Source organism: Patiria miniata, unplaced genomic scaffold, assembly GCF_015706575.1.
Source record: "Patiria miniata isolate m_02_andy unplaced genomic scaffold, ASM1570657v1 HiC_scaffold_18, whole genome shotgun sequence".
Classification (NCBI taxonomy): domain Eukaryota; kingdom Metazoa; phylum Echinodermata; class Asteroidea; order Valvatida; family Asterinidae; genus Patiria; species Patiria miniata.
In genome coordinates, this window is record NW_024037056.1 from 17,797,408 (window position 1) to 17,816,330 (window position 18,923).

General features: G+C 43.9%; 2 protein-coding genes across 4 annotated transcripts; both read left to right on the forward strand.

Annotated features, from left to right (window-relative positions):
- The first annotated feature begins 516 nt into the window (after positions 1-516).
- LOC119724979 (serine/arginine repetitive matrix protein 2-like) lies at positions 517-6,577 on the forward strand. Its single transcript, XM_038196334.1, has 6 exons — positions 517-578; positions 1,057-1,252; positions 1,434-1,586; positions 1,921-3,985; positions 4,395-4,994; positions 5,323-6,577. Exons 2-6 carry the CDS (start codon positions 1,170-1,172, stop codon positions 5,686-5,688), a joined length of 3,267 nt encoding a protein of 1,088 aa, XP_038052262.1. The 5' UTR covers positions 517-578; positions 1,057-1,169; the 3' UTR covers positions 5,689-6,577.
- An 873-nt stretch (positions 6,578-7,450) lies between these two features.
- On the forward strand, positions 7,451-17,106 carry LOC119724980 (bcl-2-associated transcription factor 1-like). Of its 3 annotated transcripts, none has more exons than XM_038196338.1 (6): positions 7,451-7,543; positions 8,223-8,395; positions 12,839-14,570; positions 14,778-15,158; positions 15,490-15,570; positions 16,581-17,106. In XM_038196338.1, exons 2-6 carry the CDS (start codon positions 8,355-8,357, stop codon positions 16,629-16,631), a joined length of 2,286 nt encoding a protein of 761 aa, XP_038052266.1. In that variant the 5' UTR covers positions 7,451-7,543; positions 8,223-8,354; the 3' UTR covers positions 16,632-17,106. The 3 variants fall into 3 exon arrangements, with proteins under 3 accessions (XP_038052266.1, XP_038052263.1, XP_038052265.1); XM_038196335.1 differs by having other exon boundaries at positions 7,452-7,543; positions 14,775-15,158; XM_038196337.1 differs by having other exon boundaries at positions 7,507-7,547; positions 14,775-15,158.
- Positions 17,107-18,923: the final 1,817 nt, after the last annotated feature.

Consider the following 18,923-nt stretch of genomic DNA (forward strand, 5'->3'; position numbering starts at 1 on the left):
ACTTCACGTGTTTTTCAGATCCGTATACGAAACACGGCCGTCTGAGTAAAGTCATTATACCCAAAGCCATGAGCGTGAAACATAATCAACACTGCTAGGTTGGCGGCGGTTCGAGTCCCACCTAGCCTGAAATTTTACATTAACTCTTTACCCCCAGCAGTGAATGTTCTTTCTTTAATTGTATTCAATCAAGTCGTTACGATCAGTTTCTGATTCACGTTTCTGGATAATTATTTTACCATCGTACGCAAGCGTATTATAATTAGTTGAGAAGGCTTACTAAATCTATCGGTCTCGTAGATAGAAAGCTCGGGAAATATTCCACATGACTGACTCCCCAGGGGCCAGTGAAAAATAAGCTCAATATCAGACCCCTTTGTAATAATCATGGATTCGGCTTTGCATAGGGACTGGCTTGTGTCAACTTTGATGTCGACTCCCCGCGCTCCCAAAATAAAAGGGAAAGTGTTTTGCGGCACCGCATGTATGAAACTTTAGAATTTCTACGAAGCGACACATGAGGGCGCCATTGACATTTAATATGGGAGAAACATGGCGCAGGGACCGGGACCTCCGAGGTACGTCGAATTCACTACATAAACATGCTTTTGATTTTGCATCACGTTCAACGATTCAGCTTTAAACGAATTTGGATGAATGTTCTTGCCTTTGTTTAACCATGGGGGTAGTTTAACATGATTTTCCAATGCTGAATGTGAAGGTTAGGGGAATTCAAAGTCATGAAAGTTTGGGAATGCGTTCAGCATGTTCAGTGCCGTAATTGCATGGTCGCGGCGTTGGTTAGTGAGCTTGTCGGTTGAGGCCGCTACCCCTCCCCCTCCCCATACCAATTGTTCAATAAAAAGGCCCTCATCCTCCTCTTTTTGAACTCCCCCCCCCCCCCGATGATCAACTATTGGTTTTTTTTACCCCCTTAAATTTGACCAGCTGTCTATTCGACTAACGTTATTTATCAGTATCATTGTTATGATATGATGCATTCTTTCTCTGTTTTGAAATGATTTTTTTTTTGGTCTGTAATTTTTTTCCTCCCAGGTTATGGTGATTACAACACCCCTCCTCAACAAGCTGCATGACATAACCAGCATGACCAGCATGACCAGTCTGGAACTTACCTACCAGACAAGACCAAATGGTTTCAGCTTTTGATGAGAAAATATACATTGGAAAAACAAGCTGGCAAAATGCCAAGATATTCAAGGTCAAGGTCGCCAAGACATCGCAGTCGAAGGTAAGAAAACGGTATAAGTCAAAAGCCATCACTTGCAGATTTTAAGAATCAGTGAAACCAAAAAATCATCACTAACACTATTATATTTTTTGCATATGCTGAGTTGACCTGTCGCCACAAAATGATATCACATCCGAGCAGCTCAGAAAGGAAATAATAACACGTTTGTCTTTTTATGCAGATCTTATACGAGCAGCAACAGCAGGTCCAGGTCTAGATCCAGGTCAAGATCTAGGTCAAGATCCAGGTCACCTCTGAGAAGTTATCCAAAGTATGCCAGGAAGATCACTAGTGGGGGCTCCTATTCCCGACTCCCACCAAGGAAAGACATTGTGTAAGTCTTACATGTAGCGCAAAACATTTAGTGGAAAATTTGGGTTGTATAGCATTTTCAGCACAGAATGGTAATCATACAATATACACGCAAAATTCAGTGTTTTAATAGCCTTATGGGGATAATTCCTGAAGATGGCATATTGACATGCCTTACAAGTTGAGTCCTCAGATGCTGTGCACTGCAGGTCCTTGGACGCATTGTATCCCTATGGGCAGATAAAAACTCCAACTATAGAGACTTAGAATTTGAGTTTTGCCAGTGCAAAGAATCACAATTCGAGAAACTGAGAATGGATTCCAGAAATGAATCCCATTATTGTCTTTATATGCAGATCATATTCCAGCAGTGCCAGCTCACGATCCAGTTCCAGATCCAGTTCCGGATCCAGGTCCGGATCCAGTTCCAGATCCAGTTCCAGTTCCAGATCCAGTTCCAGTTCCAGATCCAGTTCAAGATCCAGTTCCAGATCCAGTTCCAGGTCCAGTTCCAGGTCCAGTTCCACATCCAGATCCAGATCCAGTTCAACATCCAGGTCACCTCTGAGAGGTATCCGCAAATACCACCCTCATGGCAAGAAGACCACTAGGGGGTGCTCATATTCCCGATCCCCACCAAGGAAGGACCGTGGGTCAAGCTATAAGAGTTCCTCCTCAAAGCAGCGAGGAGGCAGAGGCTCACACTCTTACGCCCCTGAGAAACGTCACTACAGTGGATCAACAAGCAAGGCCAAGTCCAGGTCTCAGTCACCATCTCTCCGAAATGAGAGATACAGGTCGCCCAAGAGATCACCTCAGCAAGGTGGGCGGGAGGCCAGCGACCAACAAAATGAAACTGGTAATTACGGACAGAAGGAGCGGGCTGGCTCCTGCTCAGGCTTTCAAGATGGCGCGAGCCAGTTACAGCAAAACAGCCAAATTAGCAACACTGAAGGGCCTCCACATCTTCCTCACCATAACGTATGCAGAGAAGAGTATGGAAAAGGAGCTCGGGCACAAGACCAGTTACCTTTGACCTCCCAAGATGTTGGGGTCTGTGATAGGGACAGTAGTAAAACAGGGAGCATCCAATCAAAGTTTGCGCATAGCCAGTCTTTGGAGAGCTCCTCTAAGGACAGGTACAAGGAGAACGAAACGGCGAAATCTGAAGCTGTATGTCCAGATGATCAGCGCTTCTCTCCCAAGCCTGCCCAATGCAGTAAATCACCCGTTAACCATAAGATCTTCAAACCTATAGAAGAATACTATCAAGGTCAGGAGACGTACGTCCAGCTGGATGCTTCAGGTAAGGGCTACAAACCAGCCATGCCAGCCGAAACCATGAACGTCAAGCTTGCCCCTGCTCCGATCATCAGACCTATATTTGACCCCTTTTCAGTAAAGATACCCCGCAGTAAGGATGAGGGCGTGAAGGGGATATTTGACCGGCCGGAGCTGAAGGCACGTTTTGCTCGATTGCAGCTGCCTCCAGCAAAGGCCCAAAACTTTATCGAAAGACTAGAGCCTCTTATATTTGGCTTTGACTTTGAACCTAAACGGGATATGCAACTGGACTCCAAAGTTGGCCCAATGGGTCTAGGCAGCAAATGCCCAGCTCAGCCTTCAACGTTCCAGGTCAACCCTCTTGATCTGTTTGGACCACCCAAGGAAGTCCAGCCGCACCCAGACTTTAACCATTCAACAATGTTCATCCAGGACACTTCCCCTGTCATGGAGGACATGCCTCAGACTCCGGTCTCCTACCAGAACCCGCCAGATAACTTGGCAGGCATCAAGGGACCACATGACATGAGGGATGATCTAGATTCACGCCAGAAGCAAATGGAGCAACAGGACCCGCAAGGGCAAATGAGAAGCTTGTCCTGCTCCCGTTCCCGGTCCCGATCCCAATCCAGGTCAAGCAGGATGAGTGAAGTGTTCAGGAAACACTCACGATCCCGTTCGCGATCCCAATCAAGGTCAAGGAGGATGACTCAAAGGTCCAGGAAACACTCGGGCTCCAGTTCCCATTCCCAATCCTCATCAAGCAGGACGAGTCGAATGTCATGCGATTACTCACGCTCAACTTCCCGATCCACTTCCAGGTCAAGCAGGATGAGTGGAAAGCCGAGGGAGCAGTCATGCTCCCGTTCTCGGTCCCGATCCAGGTCAAGAAGGACGAGTGGAATGTCCAGCGACCACTCACCCTCTCACTCACCAGTGCAAGGGTATAAAACATCTCCATATCGTCATCGGTGCTCTCGATCCCCTGACCAATCTGAGGACAAGTGTTCCAGGGACCGCATACCTGTTAAAGAGCAGCTCAGAAACATCTCCAAAGGATCTAAAGACGGCTCGTTCTCTGTTGGCAATCAAGGCGGGAAGTCACTCAAAGGGAAAAAGAAACCGTTATTTTACTATGTGAGTTGACCCGTTTTTTTTTAAAAGAATGGTTGTTTGTATTTTAAGGTGTACTGCTTATCAGCACTATATCATGGCGTACGTGGATGTGCTAACGGTTGTGTGTGCAATGAAATTTTAATTGTTATGGCACTGATTTAAGAAATGTTTCCTCTGGGGTTAAGCATGCATTTGCTGTGTTTACTGCTTACGGTCTCTATGAAATAGATGGAGGCTCGGTAAGCACAAAACCGGCTGTTAAGCAGTGCTATGAAACTGGGCACAGGTAATGAAAGAAAACTGAAGCGTAAGCAACTCTTTGAAGGTAATCTTGATAGAGTAGCGCAGAGTGCAGAGGAATGTAAAATGATAATAAACCCTCCCACTTTTGAAGTTTTCTATTTATATTGTAATCACTTTCTTTTCACAGCACCACCTCGTGGACGACCGTTTCAAGTCACCTGACCAAGATTCAGTGGAAATTGTGGAATTCCATGGCAAGAACCGCGGGGCGATGTTTGGGTCGGCGTGCGGTACCTTCCGCGGAGGACGGGGACACTTAGGCAAGATGCACATCCCGGGCTACCATCGCAGCCCAGACCGCCAGGAAGACTGTTCCAAGTCACCTGATGTAGAAGACTGGTCCAAGTCACCTGACCAGGAAGAATATTCCAAGTCACCTGACTGCGTCTCAATTGAAGGTGACGGCTACAAGGACCTGACCGGTCAGTACCGTGGTGCGATGCAGGGTACCTACCGTGACGGACGGGGACGGGGCTACTTAGGAAAGGACTACATCCCAGGCTACGACTGTGGATATAATCCTGGCAACAATCGTGGCATGAGGGGAACATACAACCCAAGAGGTGGGCGGGGCTCCATTGGTAGTGCCAGAGGTGGTGGAGGTCCAGCATCGACCCGTGGCCTGGTAGGCAAGGAGAAAGGGGACACTAAGCAAGGGAAAGGCAAGAAAGGCAAGAAAGGCAAGAAAGGAAAGAAGGTGGCCAAGCGTGACCAGGAAATAAAGAAGGTAGGAATTAAATTGTGCGTACTTGATAGTTTTGTTTGGCTGAAGTGAATGTTGCTGCCTCATGCTCTGCCTTACACTGCATTTCCCACTGAAAAGGCAAAAAATGTTGTTTTGGCAGGATAAGCATGTTGCAGTTTGTGACCACTTATTCAATGTTTGGTATCGCGCATGTCAGGGAAAAGCAACTAAAAGCACTGTACCACAATGAGATTGTAAACTACACTTGGCCCAATGAGCAGGGTGATAATGAGTCGCGAGCTTTATAAATATGTCTAAACTACAGTATAGATTTGAAGCACAAACTTTATTTCGATTTCTTCATTTTCAGACTGCACAACAGAGAGCAGCTAGGCAACTGAGAAAGAAGAAAGCAAAGGAAAAGAAGAAAGCAAAGCAAGCTCAGCGAGCAAAACAAGGAAAGAACGTTAAGAAAGGAAAGAACGTCAAGAAAGCAAAGAATGTTAAGAAGAACCCCGGTGGGCCAGCATCAGGGCAGGCGGGGAGGAACAATCAGTGCAATGTTATTAACCAGACCTTTGCTGATGTCAAGATGCTACCACTGAGCCTTCTACCCATGCCAAACATTGCACCCATACCGAACCTTGGAATCAGCTCCATCTTAAATCAGCCACAAGTCTTGCCACCGTTTATGTTTAATCCCCTTCTCTCTCTTATGAGGGGACTTCAGAAGTAACAGGATTTACTTGTGACTGGACCATTGTGGACTGTACATTTGTAATTGTTTTTACTTTTCATTCGCTTCACTTCTAAATTTTCATTTACAAGTCTAAATCTATGCTGCATGGCATTGAGAAATGGGTCAATATTGCTACATGTATACATCATTTTTGCTTGACACTGTATTTCGCAGCTTTTATTTCAAACTTTTGTACCATTTTCAACTATTTGCAAGATTCTGCTGTCAAATTTAAATATTTCACTTTTTGGTTATCAAGCGATCAACAAACACTTTTATGACAGCTACAGTATTTTTTTTTATCCCTGGACTCCCATGGAGACTAAAAAAGATGCTTAATTTGTTGTATACACAGTGAAATCTCGGTAAGTCAAAACCTGCTAACTCCAAAACCCTTCTAACTCGAAGTAAAAACTCACTCCCGTCAATTGTTGTTGAATAGAAAATCCACTTGCTAACTCAAAACTCTGATTAACTCAAAATTTGAGCCCATTCCCCTGAGCTTTCACTTATCGAGATTTCACTGCATGTGTATACACCAGACAAATACCTTTACATCTGTAATCGTTTAAAATACCTCTCAGTTTTAGGAGGTGCAGCTAGGCCTTGGGTCTTCAAAATAGGGTCGGAGCAAAAACAAAAGAAATACTGGCCAAGCCCATGTTTATTCCCTTATGCATATTCAATTCATGTATTGCATTTGGTGTCGAGTGCAATTTTGTTTAGTAGTACTGTAATGAGTGAACTATACTTGTAGAAATATAACCATGTTACTGTGTTGCAGAAAATGTGTTTGTGTTGCACTGCTTTGATTGTCATACAGCCTGGTCTATCATGGGGTGCAGAAATCATATTTAAGGCCTAGTAAAAAGAAGTTCAGCGTCCCCATCCGCTTCCTTTCAAGGAGGCCGCCTACTTTTTTTTCCTTTTTTTTAATTGGGAAAAAAAAGAAAAATGTTAAATTTCAAACAGTGACATCATTTTGGCCTCTTTGTTTGTTGCATTTAGCCCGTATAAAGTTGGTATTTCATTTCCTGAGTCTTAGTGGCGGCTCTTTAAAAAAAAGCTGACGGCCACATGAAAAATAGCCCGGCTGGTCGTTCTGGAAAATGGGTCAGACGGCCGTTTTGGAAAAAAGAGGGCCTCCTTCCTTTTTTCCCAAAATTGAAGGCAGGACGCTAAACATGTTTGTTTTATTTGGCCTTGGTTGAGTTTGTTCCCCACATATGTAACAGGAGTAAGAGAGAGAAAACACATTGTAGAGAATGTGTTCTAAAATTATAGTATAAAGCTAAAAAAAAAATGTGCGTAGTTCAAACACAAAAAAACAGAACTCCCTTCGCCCTAGGCGTCCCTATGATATGGATACATCGATGATATCGGCACGTATACATGATGGTCGTACTGGTTCGGCACGTGAGTGTCTGGCAGGATTATGCTCATTTTTAAAAGCAACATCCAAGTATTTTGCAAGCAAATTTAAAAAAAAATTGAGCTTCTGAAGTTCTGAAGTTGGTTTCAATTTCCCTCCGGCCCCCCCCCCCCCCCAAAAAAAACGTGCAAGGCACGGGCACGGCCGTGCATGCTGCGCCGCCAACAATATACGCCTAAAAAAGACGCCGGCACACAATCAAAAGTGGGGTTCATTTTTAGCATTATTTATAGCGATAGATCAGACTGAGTCCCCCCCCCCCCCATAAGCCGCTGTGATTCGGCGGCTTGGTCGGGCCAACATTCCGCGCGGCGTGGCTTTGCGCTTGCAGGTGAAACTTTGAATTTCTACGAAGCGACACATGAGGGCGCCGTTCAGATTTGACACGCGCTGTATCACAAACATGGCGCTCCTTCGGAGGTACGTACGTTTTTCAACTGAAAATGGTTTTTATTATTGGTACATACATGTAGCATATTGAATAACAAGGCTTAGAATTAATTTCATAGAATTTTCATGCTTTTTCTTAACATGTTTTGCCTTTGCTTTGCTGATGTAAACTGTAAAGATCAGGGGGAGTTCAACTTCAAGACAAACATGACAAAGTTGGAGAATCTGCTGACACTTTGACAGTGCATGCCCCATCATGGGGCCCGGGGGGGGGGGGGGGGGCGGAATGGGGACTGGGGGGGGGGGGGGGGCGAAGTCCTCCATAACTACCCCACCTGGGTTAAACCCCCATGACCGGAACAAAGCAGCTGGCTGGGGGAGGTAGCTAGGGAGGGGAAAGAACAGAGGGGTAGCCACGTACAGCCAGCATGCACGCAAAGTTAAAACTCCTTTTTTTTTTAGCTCCAAGACCATAGCCATAGGCATAAGGTAAACCATCTAGGCTAGCTGTCTCTGCCCATTTCTCAAACCCTGGTTTTACTTTTGTCTCCATTTCACAGCAATTCAGTAAATTGAAATTTGTACCCCTCGCCATGATAACTTCATTACAAACTTCTTTTCGACCTGCTGCACAAAAGAGTTTGTTTTGACAGTTTCCATTATTTTCTCTGTTTTAAAATGATTTTCTTAGTGTTTACCTTCTTCACAGGTATGGCTGATTACACAATTATGTGACACCCCTCAAGCTGCTTGACATTCAACAATCCGGAACTTACAAGACGACAGGATTCCTGTTTTTGTTGAAGATTTATCTTGACAAAAAAAATCAAAATCTGGTAAAATGCCAAGATATTCAAGGTCACCAAGACATCGCCGCAGGAGGTAAGATGAAGGCATAGGTCAAAAGATCGCAACTTGCTGTTACTAGGAAAGAATGATATCCTCACTTTGTAAATGTTCAGCCCAACTGTGGAATTGTCCCAACTACACGGTACATGTATACATTGTAATTTGGACAATTCCAACTCACAAAAAAAGCTCTAGAACAAAAACCACTGGAATGAATGGGGCAATCTTGGTTTCATTTTTCTATTAAAAAGATTCTCCATGCATTGGTTTTTGGTTTGAGTCTCAGGGTAGTGGAAGTATGCAGTTCCTGTGTTTTTCTGAGAATGACCAATTAAACTAGACAAATTTCTTCTTGCTTCAACTGGTCAAACTGTTTGACCCTTTATTCTGTTTAATTCATTATTCTCTGTACATTAGTCGAAAGCATATTGCCTGTTATTCCCTGTACAAATATCAGTGAATGAATACAACTTAATACAATGTAGTGTAGGAGGGTTAACACATAAAATTGGTCCTGATTTTGGCGATTTGAGCCCAGTAAAAAGCGGTGCTCTATCTTGAAATGGTCATATTTAGAATGATCATTAATACACTAGATTTACTCAACTGCATCTTTGTCCCTTACAGAAATTGAAGAAATTTGTTTTCAACTAAATCCCACAAACTGAAGATGCAAATATGGGTTGTTGTAATTACTTGTGTAATGTTTGTACATAAAAATGTGATTTTTTTTCTGTTTTAAATTGACTTATTTCTCTGTCAAGATTGTCAAGATTTGGCTGACGTTGTGGCTGGAGTTGATGTACATGTAGATTGGCAAACTGGTGTACCGGTACATAACATGTAGATGTGATTGAACTTACACGTAAACGATCCACATGTACATGTTACTGTATGTACCAGCTTGAGATTGCCCTTCCCAATTCTGAAGCTGTCAATAGTCTTTGCCCAAGACAAGATTTTGGATTATGTTCCCAAGACTTACGTTGAGCTAGTCCCTCACTGGCCAACACGGGTAAGCTGCCTCGGCACTAGAGGGCGCTGTCCACAAAATGAATCAAACTCGGTTTTAGGAATCTTGGCACTTTGACCCAAGAACTTCCGAACATACCTCATGTGAGTTACATGTACATTCTTTGTAATAGATGCACTTGAGGTTAGGATTGGAATTTCTTGAGCCCTACCACGATTCACAAGACTGGATCAGTTTGAGTTTGGTGAAAGCGCCCTCTATCATGGTGGCGACTTGGCATGTTGCCATGAAGTGTCTGTGATTTGGGAACATAATCTATACCTAGTCTTGCGTCGATACTTGGTTTCCAAGAGAAGTTGAGTCCTATGGCACTGGGAATTCTGCAAAACCATGATGACTTAGAATATGGACTTCTGGCCAGATGCAGGCAGAGCAGCAAGCATGAGAATTGGATCCATTGATTATCTGTCAGCAGTTCGACCAAGGATGTCTCGGAAGGAACACTAGAACCGGGTACTGATTTCTTGAAGGGACGAAGAATGAAAGTCTGTATAAGGGCAAAAAGCAAAAGAAAAGTGAACAATTCAATCAGTTACGGTATGTGTCAAAAACACTTTATACCTTTAGTAGAATCTCATTTAAATAGTGAAGTGGCCCCCAAAAAACTGCACACGAATGTAAAGAAAATCCAATTTCAATTTGTCAACTCTTACAGTCATGGAATCATGAGAAATCTTGAAAGTTCACAATTTCTTTTGCTTTTTGTTAAACGAAATGCAGCTGTGAATACTTGTGTACGCATACGAGAATTTTGTACTTGCACGAGAATGGATTTGTGCGTGTTTGCAGCCCCTACTGTGTACTTTCTAGTGTGGATGCTGTACAATTCTTTTCAAATGGAGACGTGCAAAAATGGAGGTGCAAATCTGAAAAATGTTTGAATGCGAATGAACTTTGGAAGAATTCTGAAGCATTACTGACAACAAATACTTTCATCGCAGCTCTTTCTTTTGAGGGTGACTTGAGCCCAAAAGTGGATGGTTCTTGAACGAGGGACATGAAGGATAAACATCATGAATGCTGCAAGAGTGAAGATGCTTATGATGGGTATTATCAATGCACAGGACGGAAGGATGACAAGTGTTTTTGTACCATGGATTAAAGATTTTTTATGGAGAAGCAAGAATATGACTTCCAAGGCAAGAAAAATGAATGATGTCATCAATCATAATTTACAACTGTATATCATGTCAAATCGGCCAAGTACCAATGAAGAGTACAATGTTTATGTATTACATTGTGTGAAGTTTTTCAGAAGACGCCAAAGCTTTGAAAAGTCTGTTGGATTGCGCAGGAAATTAAAGGAGAGAAACTCCATAACCTTCCCAGGAAAAAAAAACTTGTGGAGAGGACAGCTTAACAGAAGGTTGCAGACTCGGAAAGCAACGGGATCATGGCACCAAGCAATACATACATGTACATGTATGAACATACATGTATACATGCGCTCAGCATGGGCACCCAGCAAGGCAACTCTTGCACCCAGCAAAAGGAACATGTCACCCAGCAAGCTACAGGACACGTGGCACCCAGCAACGGGACCAAGGCAACCAGCAAGAGGTACATGGCACCTACATGTAGCAAGAGGTACATGACACCTACCGGTAGCAAGGGGAATGTGGCACCCATCTGGGAACATCGCTTCCAGCGTTCCACCAAGGGAACATTACACCCAGAAGGGTAAATGACACCCAGCAAGAGGGACATGGCACCCAGTGAGCGGAACATGGAATCAAGCCAAGAAAACATACATGTATATGTACCGGTAGCACGGAGCCAAGGAAACATGGTCCCAAGCCAAGAGGAATGTTGCACCCACCAAAGGGGAACAGGACACCCATCAAGGGAACATGGTTCCCACCAAGGGGAACATGACACCCAGCAAGAGGGACATGGCACCCAGTGAGTGGAACATGGAATCAAGCCAGGAAAACAAACATGTACATGTAAAGGTAGCACGGAGCCAAAGAAACATGGTACCAAGCCAAGAGGAATGTTGCACCCACCAAAGGGAACAGGACACCCATAAAGGGAACATGGTTCCCACCAAGGGGAACTTGGCATCCAGAAGGGGAAATGGCACCCAGCTAGGGGAGATACCGGTACACTTACAAGCAGTGGAAATAAAGTGACCAGTAAATGGGCCATAATGCCCTGAAGGAGAATACAGTGTCCCATTGCGTTCTACTGATGTTGGAAAATGTGTGCTGGAATGTGGTCACTTGCTGAGGAAAAAAGAGTTTAAAATGTGTGAAAGAAAAAAAAAGTACCACAAGTACGTAAGTGGACTGACTTATGGAAGCACAGGTTGCAGTTGAGCAATCATTGTGCATCTGAAAAGGTACGGTATTAGCCTAATGGAAACTTGTGTTTGCATGATGTGATAGCACTCCATGACTCTGCACTCTTTCTTGTCCTATCTTAAGCCTTCGTACATTTAGTTTCCTTTCTTTTCTTGTTTCTTTATTCCCTTTCTATCCACCCCTTAGCATTTTACCTGCCAGTTTTATTTTTTTAAATTTTTCATACCCATTCATTGGTTAGTTTTGTGCTCAAGTAGACTTAACTACATTGTACCGTACCACATGACATGCCAGATATTCTGAATTTGGTTTGAACGCTTACAATTTGCTGTTTGAGATTAGGTGGACACAAGGGCGGATCAAGAAACAATTTTTTGGGGGGGGGGGCAAGAGGGCTCAGTTTTTTTCTCCAAAAGGGATAGGGGATTAAGTATGTGCTATTTCCCCATTGTGGAAAAAGGTGTCTTTCATCCCTCCGATAAAAAAAACAAAAAAAAAGAAAATTGTGGGGGGGGGGGGGGTTGGTTGGTTAGTTGGCCCTGTTGCCTTGCCCCCCCCCCCCCCCCCCCCATAATGGATCTGCCAATGGGTGGACATAATATGGGGACATTCTTTGGATTCGGTTGGTTTTTACCCAAATTTACCAATACAGTGTAGCTGAAAAAGGCTAGTGAACATGCTTTAATTACAGATCAAATTTACCAAATTCAAGCCTTTTAACTATCATGGTGAAATAGTTGTAAAATTGTGATGGTCCGTAACTGTGAGTGGAAAAATGTGTGTCGTTTAATTGTCCATTGATGGACAGTGATTGCCGTATTTTGTGGTTGGCAGAGCCATGAAATTGTGCCAACGATTCAAGAAGGTACACTCAAACTCCTTTGACTGTACACGCACTACAAGTCCTACATGTAAGACACAGTGCATTTTGTTATCAGGGAGCACATGATGTGTATTTACATGTAATCCATACGACCAAATATACCATGTACATTCTCTAACAAAGAGTGAAGCTGGTTGGTTAACATTCTTCTCAGAGCCAGATACAAGTGGAGAAGTTTAGATTCTGTTAAGTTATGACACTACATATTTTCATTTTACTGAGGACAGGAATACTAACAGATTTGTCTCTTCATACAGATCTTATTCCAGCAGCGTCAGTTCACAATCCAGGTCCAGATCCAGGTCACCTCTGAGAGGTAACCCCAAGTACCACCCTCATGGCAAGAAGACCACTAGGGGGCGCTCATATTCCCGATCCCCACCAAGGAAGGACCGTGGGTCAAGCTATAAAAGTTCCTCCTCAAAGCAACGAGGAGGCAGACGCTCACGCTCTTACACCCCTGAGAAACGTCACTACGGTGGATCAACGAGCAAGGCCAAGTCCAGGTCTCGGTCTCCATCTCATCGAAATAAAAGATACAGGTCGCCCAAGAGATCACCTCAGCGAGGTGGACGAGAGGCCATCCGCCAACAAAATGAAAGTGCTAATTACGGACGAGATGAGCAGGCTGACTCCCGCCCAGGCTACCAAGAGGGTACAGGCCTGTTGCACCAAGACAAGCAAGTCAGAGACTTTGAAGGACCTCAACTTCCTCCTGGCCATAATGTTTACAGAGAGGAGTATGGAAAAGGAGTCCAGGCACAAGACCAGTTACCTCAGGCCTCCCGCGATGTGGTGTATGACATGGGCAATAGTCAGCGAGGAGGCAGCCAGTCCAAATTGTCCCACAGCCAGCCTTCGGAGAGGTCCTACTCGAAGGAGATGAAATATGAAGCTGTGTCTCCAGACGATCTTCGCTTCTCTCCCAAGTCTGCCCAACATAGCGAATCGCCCTACGACCGCAAGATCTCCAAACCTAAGGCAGAATACTATCAAGTCCAGGAGAAGTACAGCAAGCTGGATGCCTCAGGCCAGGGCAACAAACCAGCCATGCCTACTGAGCCCCAAAATGCCAAGGTGGCCCCTGCTCCTATCATCAGGCCAATATTTGACCCCTACTCAGTGAAGATCCCCCGCCGTAAGGACGAGGGCCTGACGGAAATATTTGATCGGCCAGAACTGAAGGCCCGCTTTGCTTCTGAGCAGCTGCCTCCTGACGGAGGCCCGGAACCCCAGAAGAAAGAGCCAGTGGTGTATCGGCAAGATGTACACTTCACAGGCACTCTCCCGAGCGGTGCCCTCCCACCTCAGGCACAAAGCTTCATCGAAAAGCGAGAGCCTGTGATCTTGGGCTTTGAGCCTAGGCGGGAAACCTACCAGGGCCCCAGCTTCCAGTTTGCCCCCAGAGTCATCCAGATGGGTCTTGACAACCAGTACCCAGCTCAGCCTTCGACATACCAGGTTCAGCCTCTGGATCAATATGGACCACCCAAGGAAGTCCAGCCCCAGCCAGACTTTAACCGGCAGGCCATGTTTGTCCAGAACACACCACCTGTCATGCAGGATATGCCTCAGAGTCCCATCTCCTACCAGTACCCGCCAGATGACATGCCCGATATTAAAGGCCCACATGACCTGAGGTATGATCTAGACTCACGCCGGAAGCAGATGGAACAACAGCAGCAGCAGGGGCAAATGAGAAGCTTGTCTCGATCCCGTTCCCGATCCAGGTCTCGCAGGAGGAGTCCCATGTCCAGGCAGCGCTCACGCTCCCGCTCCCGTTCCCGCTCGCCATCACATCAGTACAAGACATCTTCATACCGTCATGGGCGTTCTCGATCCCGATCTGAGGATCAACGTTCCCGGGACCGCAGACCTGTTCGAGAGCGGCTTGGTAACGTCTCCAAAGGATCTGAAGACAGCTCTTTCTCTGACGGCAATGAAGGTGGGAAGTCACTCAACTGGAGTAGGAAGCAGGCATTTTACCATGTGAGTTGAAAACTCTGTGATAACTTGCTAGAACTCTTTGTATGTAATGTTCCTATGGAGTGTGTACATGTATGGACATGGTGTGCTTGGGATGACTTTTGTCTTTTGACGGAAGAGAGTAAATTGATCTTGAATTTTTGAAACTGTTGCCTCCTTTGAAGGAGTTACTTATTTTATTGTTTTTCAATCATTTTCTTTTTTTAGCAGCACGACCGCCGAGAAGACCGTTCCAGGTCATCTGACCGCGACTCGGTTGAACGTAACAGCAAGTACCGTGGTGCAATGCGCGGTACTGGTACATACCGCGGCGGACGGGGACGAGGACGAGGCTACCTAGGCAAGAACTTCATCCCAGGCTACGACCGCAGCAACAACCGCGGCAACAACCGCAGCTACAACCGAGGCTACAACCACGGTGTGAGGGGAAGATACACTCCCAGGGGGCGGGGCTTATTTGGCGGTAGCGGAGGTAGTAGGAGTCTAGCGTGGACCCATGACATGTTTGACAAGGAGAAGGAGGAGACTCAGGAAGGGGAAGGCAAGAAGGAAAAGAAGAAGGCCAAGAATGACAAGGGAAAAGAGAAGAAGGTAGGGTTTTAATTGGTTGATCGCACCCCAAACGTAAAATCGTAAAAGTGTTGCACAAAATCGTTGGAAAATTGTGAATTCTTGATTTGTTTTGATTTTTGACCGAAAATTATTTATGAATGGGAATAAAGATGTGCTTGGCTAGGGCCATTATTTGCATCCAGGTCCCTAGCAAGTTTTAAATGTACTTAAAAGCACATGTTTATTCCCATAGTACAAAGAAACTTATAAAAAGAGTAAATGTCAATTGTTAGCCTGTAAATTATTTTCAGCTTGCATGCTTTAAGTACTAATTCATAGCTACATTTTATTTTTGCCTGCTCATTTTCAGTCTTCTGTGAAACAGAAATCCAAGACGGTGAAGAAAGCAAAGAAAGTGAAGAAGAGTCCCAGCAGGACCGAGTCAGGCCAGGTCAGAAACAATCATCCATTTTCAATTTTTTTTTCAACTTATACAATCCCGGCCAAACCTTGCTGGGCCCCCGGCCCCCTGCCAATCTTGTCTCTCACTGCGCAATCTGTGCTCAAGCGCGAGATGACAACATTGACTGGGGGAGCGGGGGACCGGGGGAGGGTATGCTCATTTTGTGGACGTGTCCCAACCATTTTGGCCGGGATTGTAGGTACATATACCAAGTGTTGTAGTTGAGTCCAGCACAGGTCTTCACAAGTCCATCACTAGTCGTCCAGTCCCAATTCAAGCCACAAACTATTCAAATGAACTGTGATTAGATACTCCATCATTCATTGCCTAGTGTATGTATCTTGTGGCCGCACTAGTGAATTGGACTACAACTTGCAAGACTTGTGATGGACATGTGGTAGACTCGACTAAACACTGCCTGTTCATTTCGCTGTACATTTTGTATTAATTTGTTTTGTTCACTTTACAAGCTGTTCAGCCACAATGTGACAAGGCATTCCATTGTTCCGTTCCCTGTATCTTGTGAAATTTCCTATATACCTGTTTACTAGGGGTGTGCATTTATGGGTACATGTAGAGGAACCGGGTACCTGGGTACCCGTTAAAGATGCCAAACCCCAAAACTCAGAAGAAATCTCAGAAGTTTCTGTTCAGATTGTTTATAACTGTCCGCATGGTACACATGTAATACTACCACATCAGTGTAGTAGTTCATTTGTGTACAGTGAGCTTTATTGCACGTACGTGTAGCCTGGTTTTCATTTCGAAAATTACCCACAAATGACATTCAAAACTTCCTTTTTCATTGAGAAGTTACTAAGTAATTTGTAAACTCGGTTACGGATACCCGATCCCATAATCTGGAACCGGTTCCTGACATCAGCGGTCGGGTACATGGGTACTTGGTTCTGATGCACAGCCTTTCTATTTACTCGATTACAACACTGACAGTTAATGTAATGGTACATTTTGTGTTGATATTGTCATTCATGTCACAGAAAAACAAAGAGGTTTCCCACGCACCAGAGTCGACCAACACTGCATCTTGAGCTGTGACTGAACACAGGTTGCCAGACCCTTTGCAGATGTTCTACGCTTGACATATTCTGCGTCGCAAATTTTGTGAATTGGAAATGAACCAGAGGTACATTTTGATGACGCTTTGAATACAAACACCTTTAGAAAGATCCAAACCGCCTTGAAATAGGTAGCTCTGATTACACTTGCTATCTCATTGCAAGACATTGATCTGGTACTTGATGGTCACTCTTGATGGTGTGTACCAGTGAAGCTGGTTTGTGCATTGGAAGATCATATGTGACATTGGAAGTGGAACCAGTGTAGGCTGCTGATATGGCAAGGCACCAGTCTTCAAGGCAAACTTTGTGCGTTGAGGAAATGTCAGGGTTCCTCCATTGGTAGGAGTGGTAAAATGAGTTTAGTTCTTATTTTTTTTCTAATAATGTTAGCTGAATTAATTCAAGTTTATTGTAAATTTATTTTCAGTGGTAGATTTTGTTTTAGGCAACCACAATTTAGTGAAACTAGGTAAAAAGTAAGCCTCTTTTTTCCCCCCTTTTTTTTACCCTTTCACTTTTTCTAACTTGGAAAGGACACAGTATGATGCTAGGTGATCTTATTCATCAAAGGAGCGTGTACATATGCACAGTTTGTCAATTTTTTTCAAGCTTTTAAGTAACTTAAATTGAAGAGCAACTGATGCCCCTCATGTCTGTATGCCTCTTTCCCACAACTGCTAGGTAGTCGAGTTCATCACAAGTAAATCACAAGTCCATTCATAAATCCTGTCATGTGTAGCAGGGGCTGAACAGAACAAAGGAATGGCTGCTTCACAGTTCATTCACACAGCTTGTGACATGACTCGAGTCTGGATGACTTGTAATGGCCTCACCTGTATACAAACGTTGCTGCTATGTGTGGTCTTGTTGGTTGTTGACAGGGTCTTTTCACACAGTTGCCTTGTCTATACCCATCTTGAAATAAAAACTTGTCCTACGTAGACTTTAGATTTCCTACCTCTCAACCCTGGTCCTGACCAGGGTTGCATTTCACTCGTGTAGAGCTCCAGACCCATGAAGAAACCATGTTGGATTCTTGCTAGCGTGAAAGGGGTTCCTGAAATCTCTGTGTTGGACTCGGGGCCACCATGGAGATTATAAATGGCTCTTCTAGGACATCATGATTGGACATGGCAATTTTTAATAATAATTAAAAGGTCTGGGGAATATCATCCGGTTTCCATCTCTCTTTTTGTGAAGTTATTCCCGGCACATGTACACAACAGTACTCTGAGCATTGTGGACATCATTTAACCGTAGTCAGTCGCCAAAAATTAATTACTGGAAGCCCTTCGTATTAAAGCTTGGTAAACTACTAGTGTATAGTGAAACAGAAATTTGTGATCATTGTTTATCACACTTATCATTAATGCCCCTTCACATTTGTAGTTGCAACCTTTACACAGTGAAGTACACGTAGGTACCCCGGTATGTATACAGGTAGCCATTTTAATTTCATGCTTGCCTTTGTTGTGAATAAAAAATGTATATTGTGCGCAGTTAAATATATTGTTTTAGAACGTTTTCTTTTTTGCCAGACTTGAGAAGCCAGCCTGTTGTCCTGTGACTGACTGAGTTACTAACTGAGTGACTAACCAACGGCATAGAGAGAAATACTTGAAGTTGTCGTAAAATCACATTTGGTAAGGGGTTAAACTTGCTCTTTTTATCAAAATTGGGCAAAATTTGATTTTTGTCAAAAATTAACATTTGTAAGGGGTTAACTTTGCTCTTTTTATCAAAATTGGGCAACATTCAATTTTTGTCAAAAATTAACATTTGTAAGGGGTTAACCTTGCTCTTTTTATTAAAATTGGGCAAGTTAGATTTTGGTCAAAAATTAACACTTGTAAGGGATTTACCTTGCTCTTTTTATCAAAATTGGCAAAATGTTGATGAAAAGAGCAAGGCTAACCCCTTACAAACGTTAATTTTTGAGAGAAACCAAATTTTGCCCATTTTTGATAAAAAGAGCAAGGCTAACCCCTTACAAACGTTAATTTTGACAAAAACCAAATTTTGCCCATTTTTGATAAAAAGAGCAAGGCTAACCCCTTACCAACGTTAATTTTTGACAGAAACCTAATTTTGCCCAATTTTGATGAAAAGAGCTAATTTTGCCCAGTTTCGATGAAAAGAGCAAGGCTAACCCCTTACCAACGTTAATTTTCGAAAAAAAAAACAAATTTTGCCCAGTTTCGATGAAAAGAGCAAGGCTAACCCCTTACAAACGTTAATTTTTGACAAAAACCTAATTTTGCC

Bases quoted from the DNA above. Each gene is read 5' to 3' on its own strand.
- LOC119724979 (XM_038196334.1), top strand. From the start codon at position 1,170: ATGAGAAAATATACATTGGAAAAACAAGCTGGCAAAATGCCAAGATAT. The intron at 1,587-1,920 runs GTAAGTCTTACA...CTTTATATGCAG, and splicing joins CCACCAAGGAAAGACATTGT to ATCATATTCCAGCAGTGCCA. The intron at 3,986-4,394 runs GTGAGTTGACCC...TTCTTTTCACAG, and splicing joins AGAAACCGTTATTTTACTAT to CACCACCTCGTGGACGACCG.
- LOC119724980 (XM_038196335.1), top strand. From the start codon at position 8,355: ATGCCAAGATATTCAAGGTCACCAAGACATCGCCGCAGGAG. The intron at 8,396-12,838 runs GTAAGATGAAGG...CTCTTCATACAG, and splicing joins CCAAGACATCGCCGCAGGAG to ATCTTATTCCAGCAGCGTCA. The intron at 15,159-15,489 runs GTAGGGTTTTAA...GCTCATTTTCAG, and splicing joins ACAAGGGAAAAGAGAAGAAG to TCTTCTGTGAAACAGAAATC.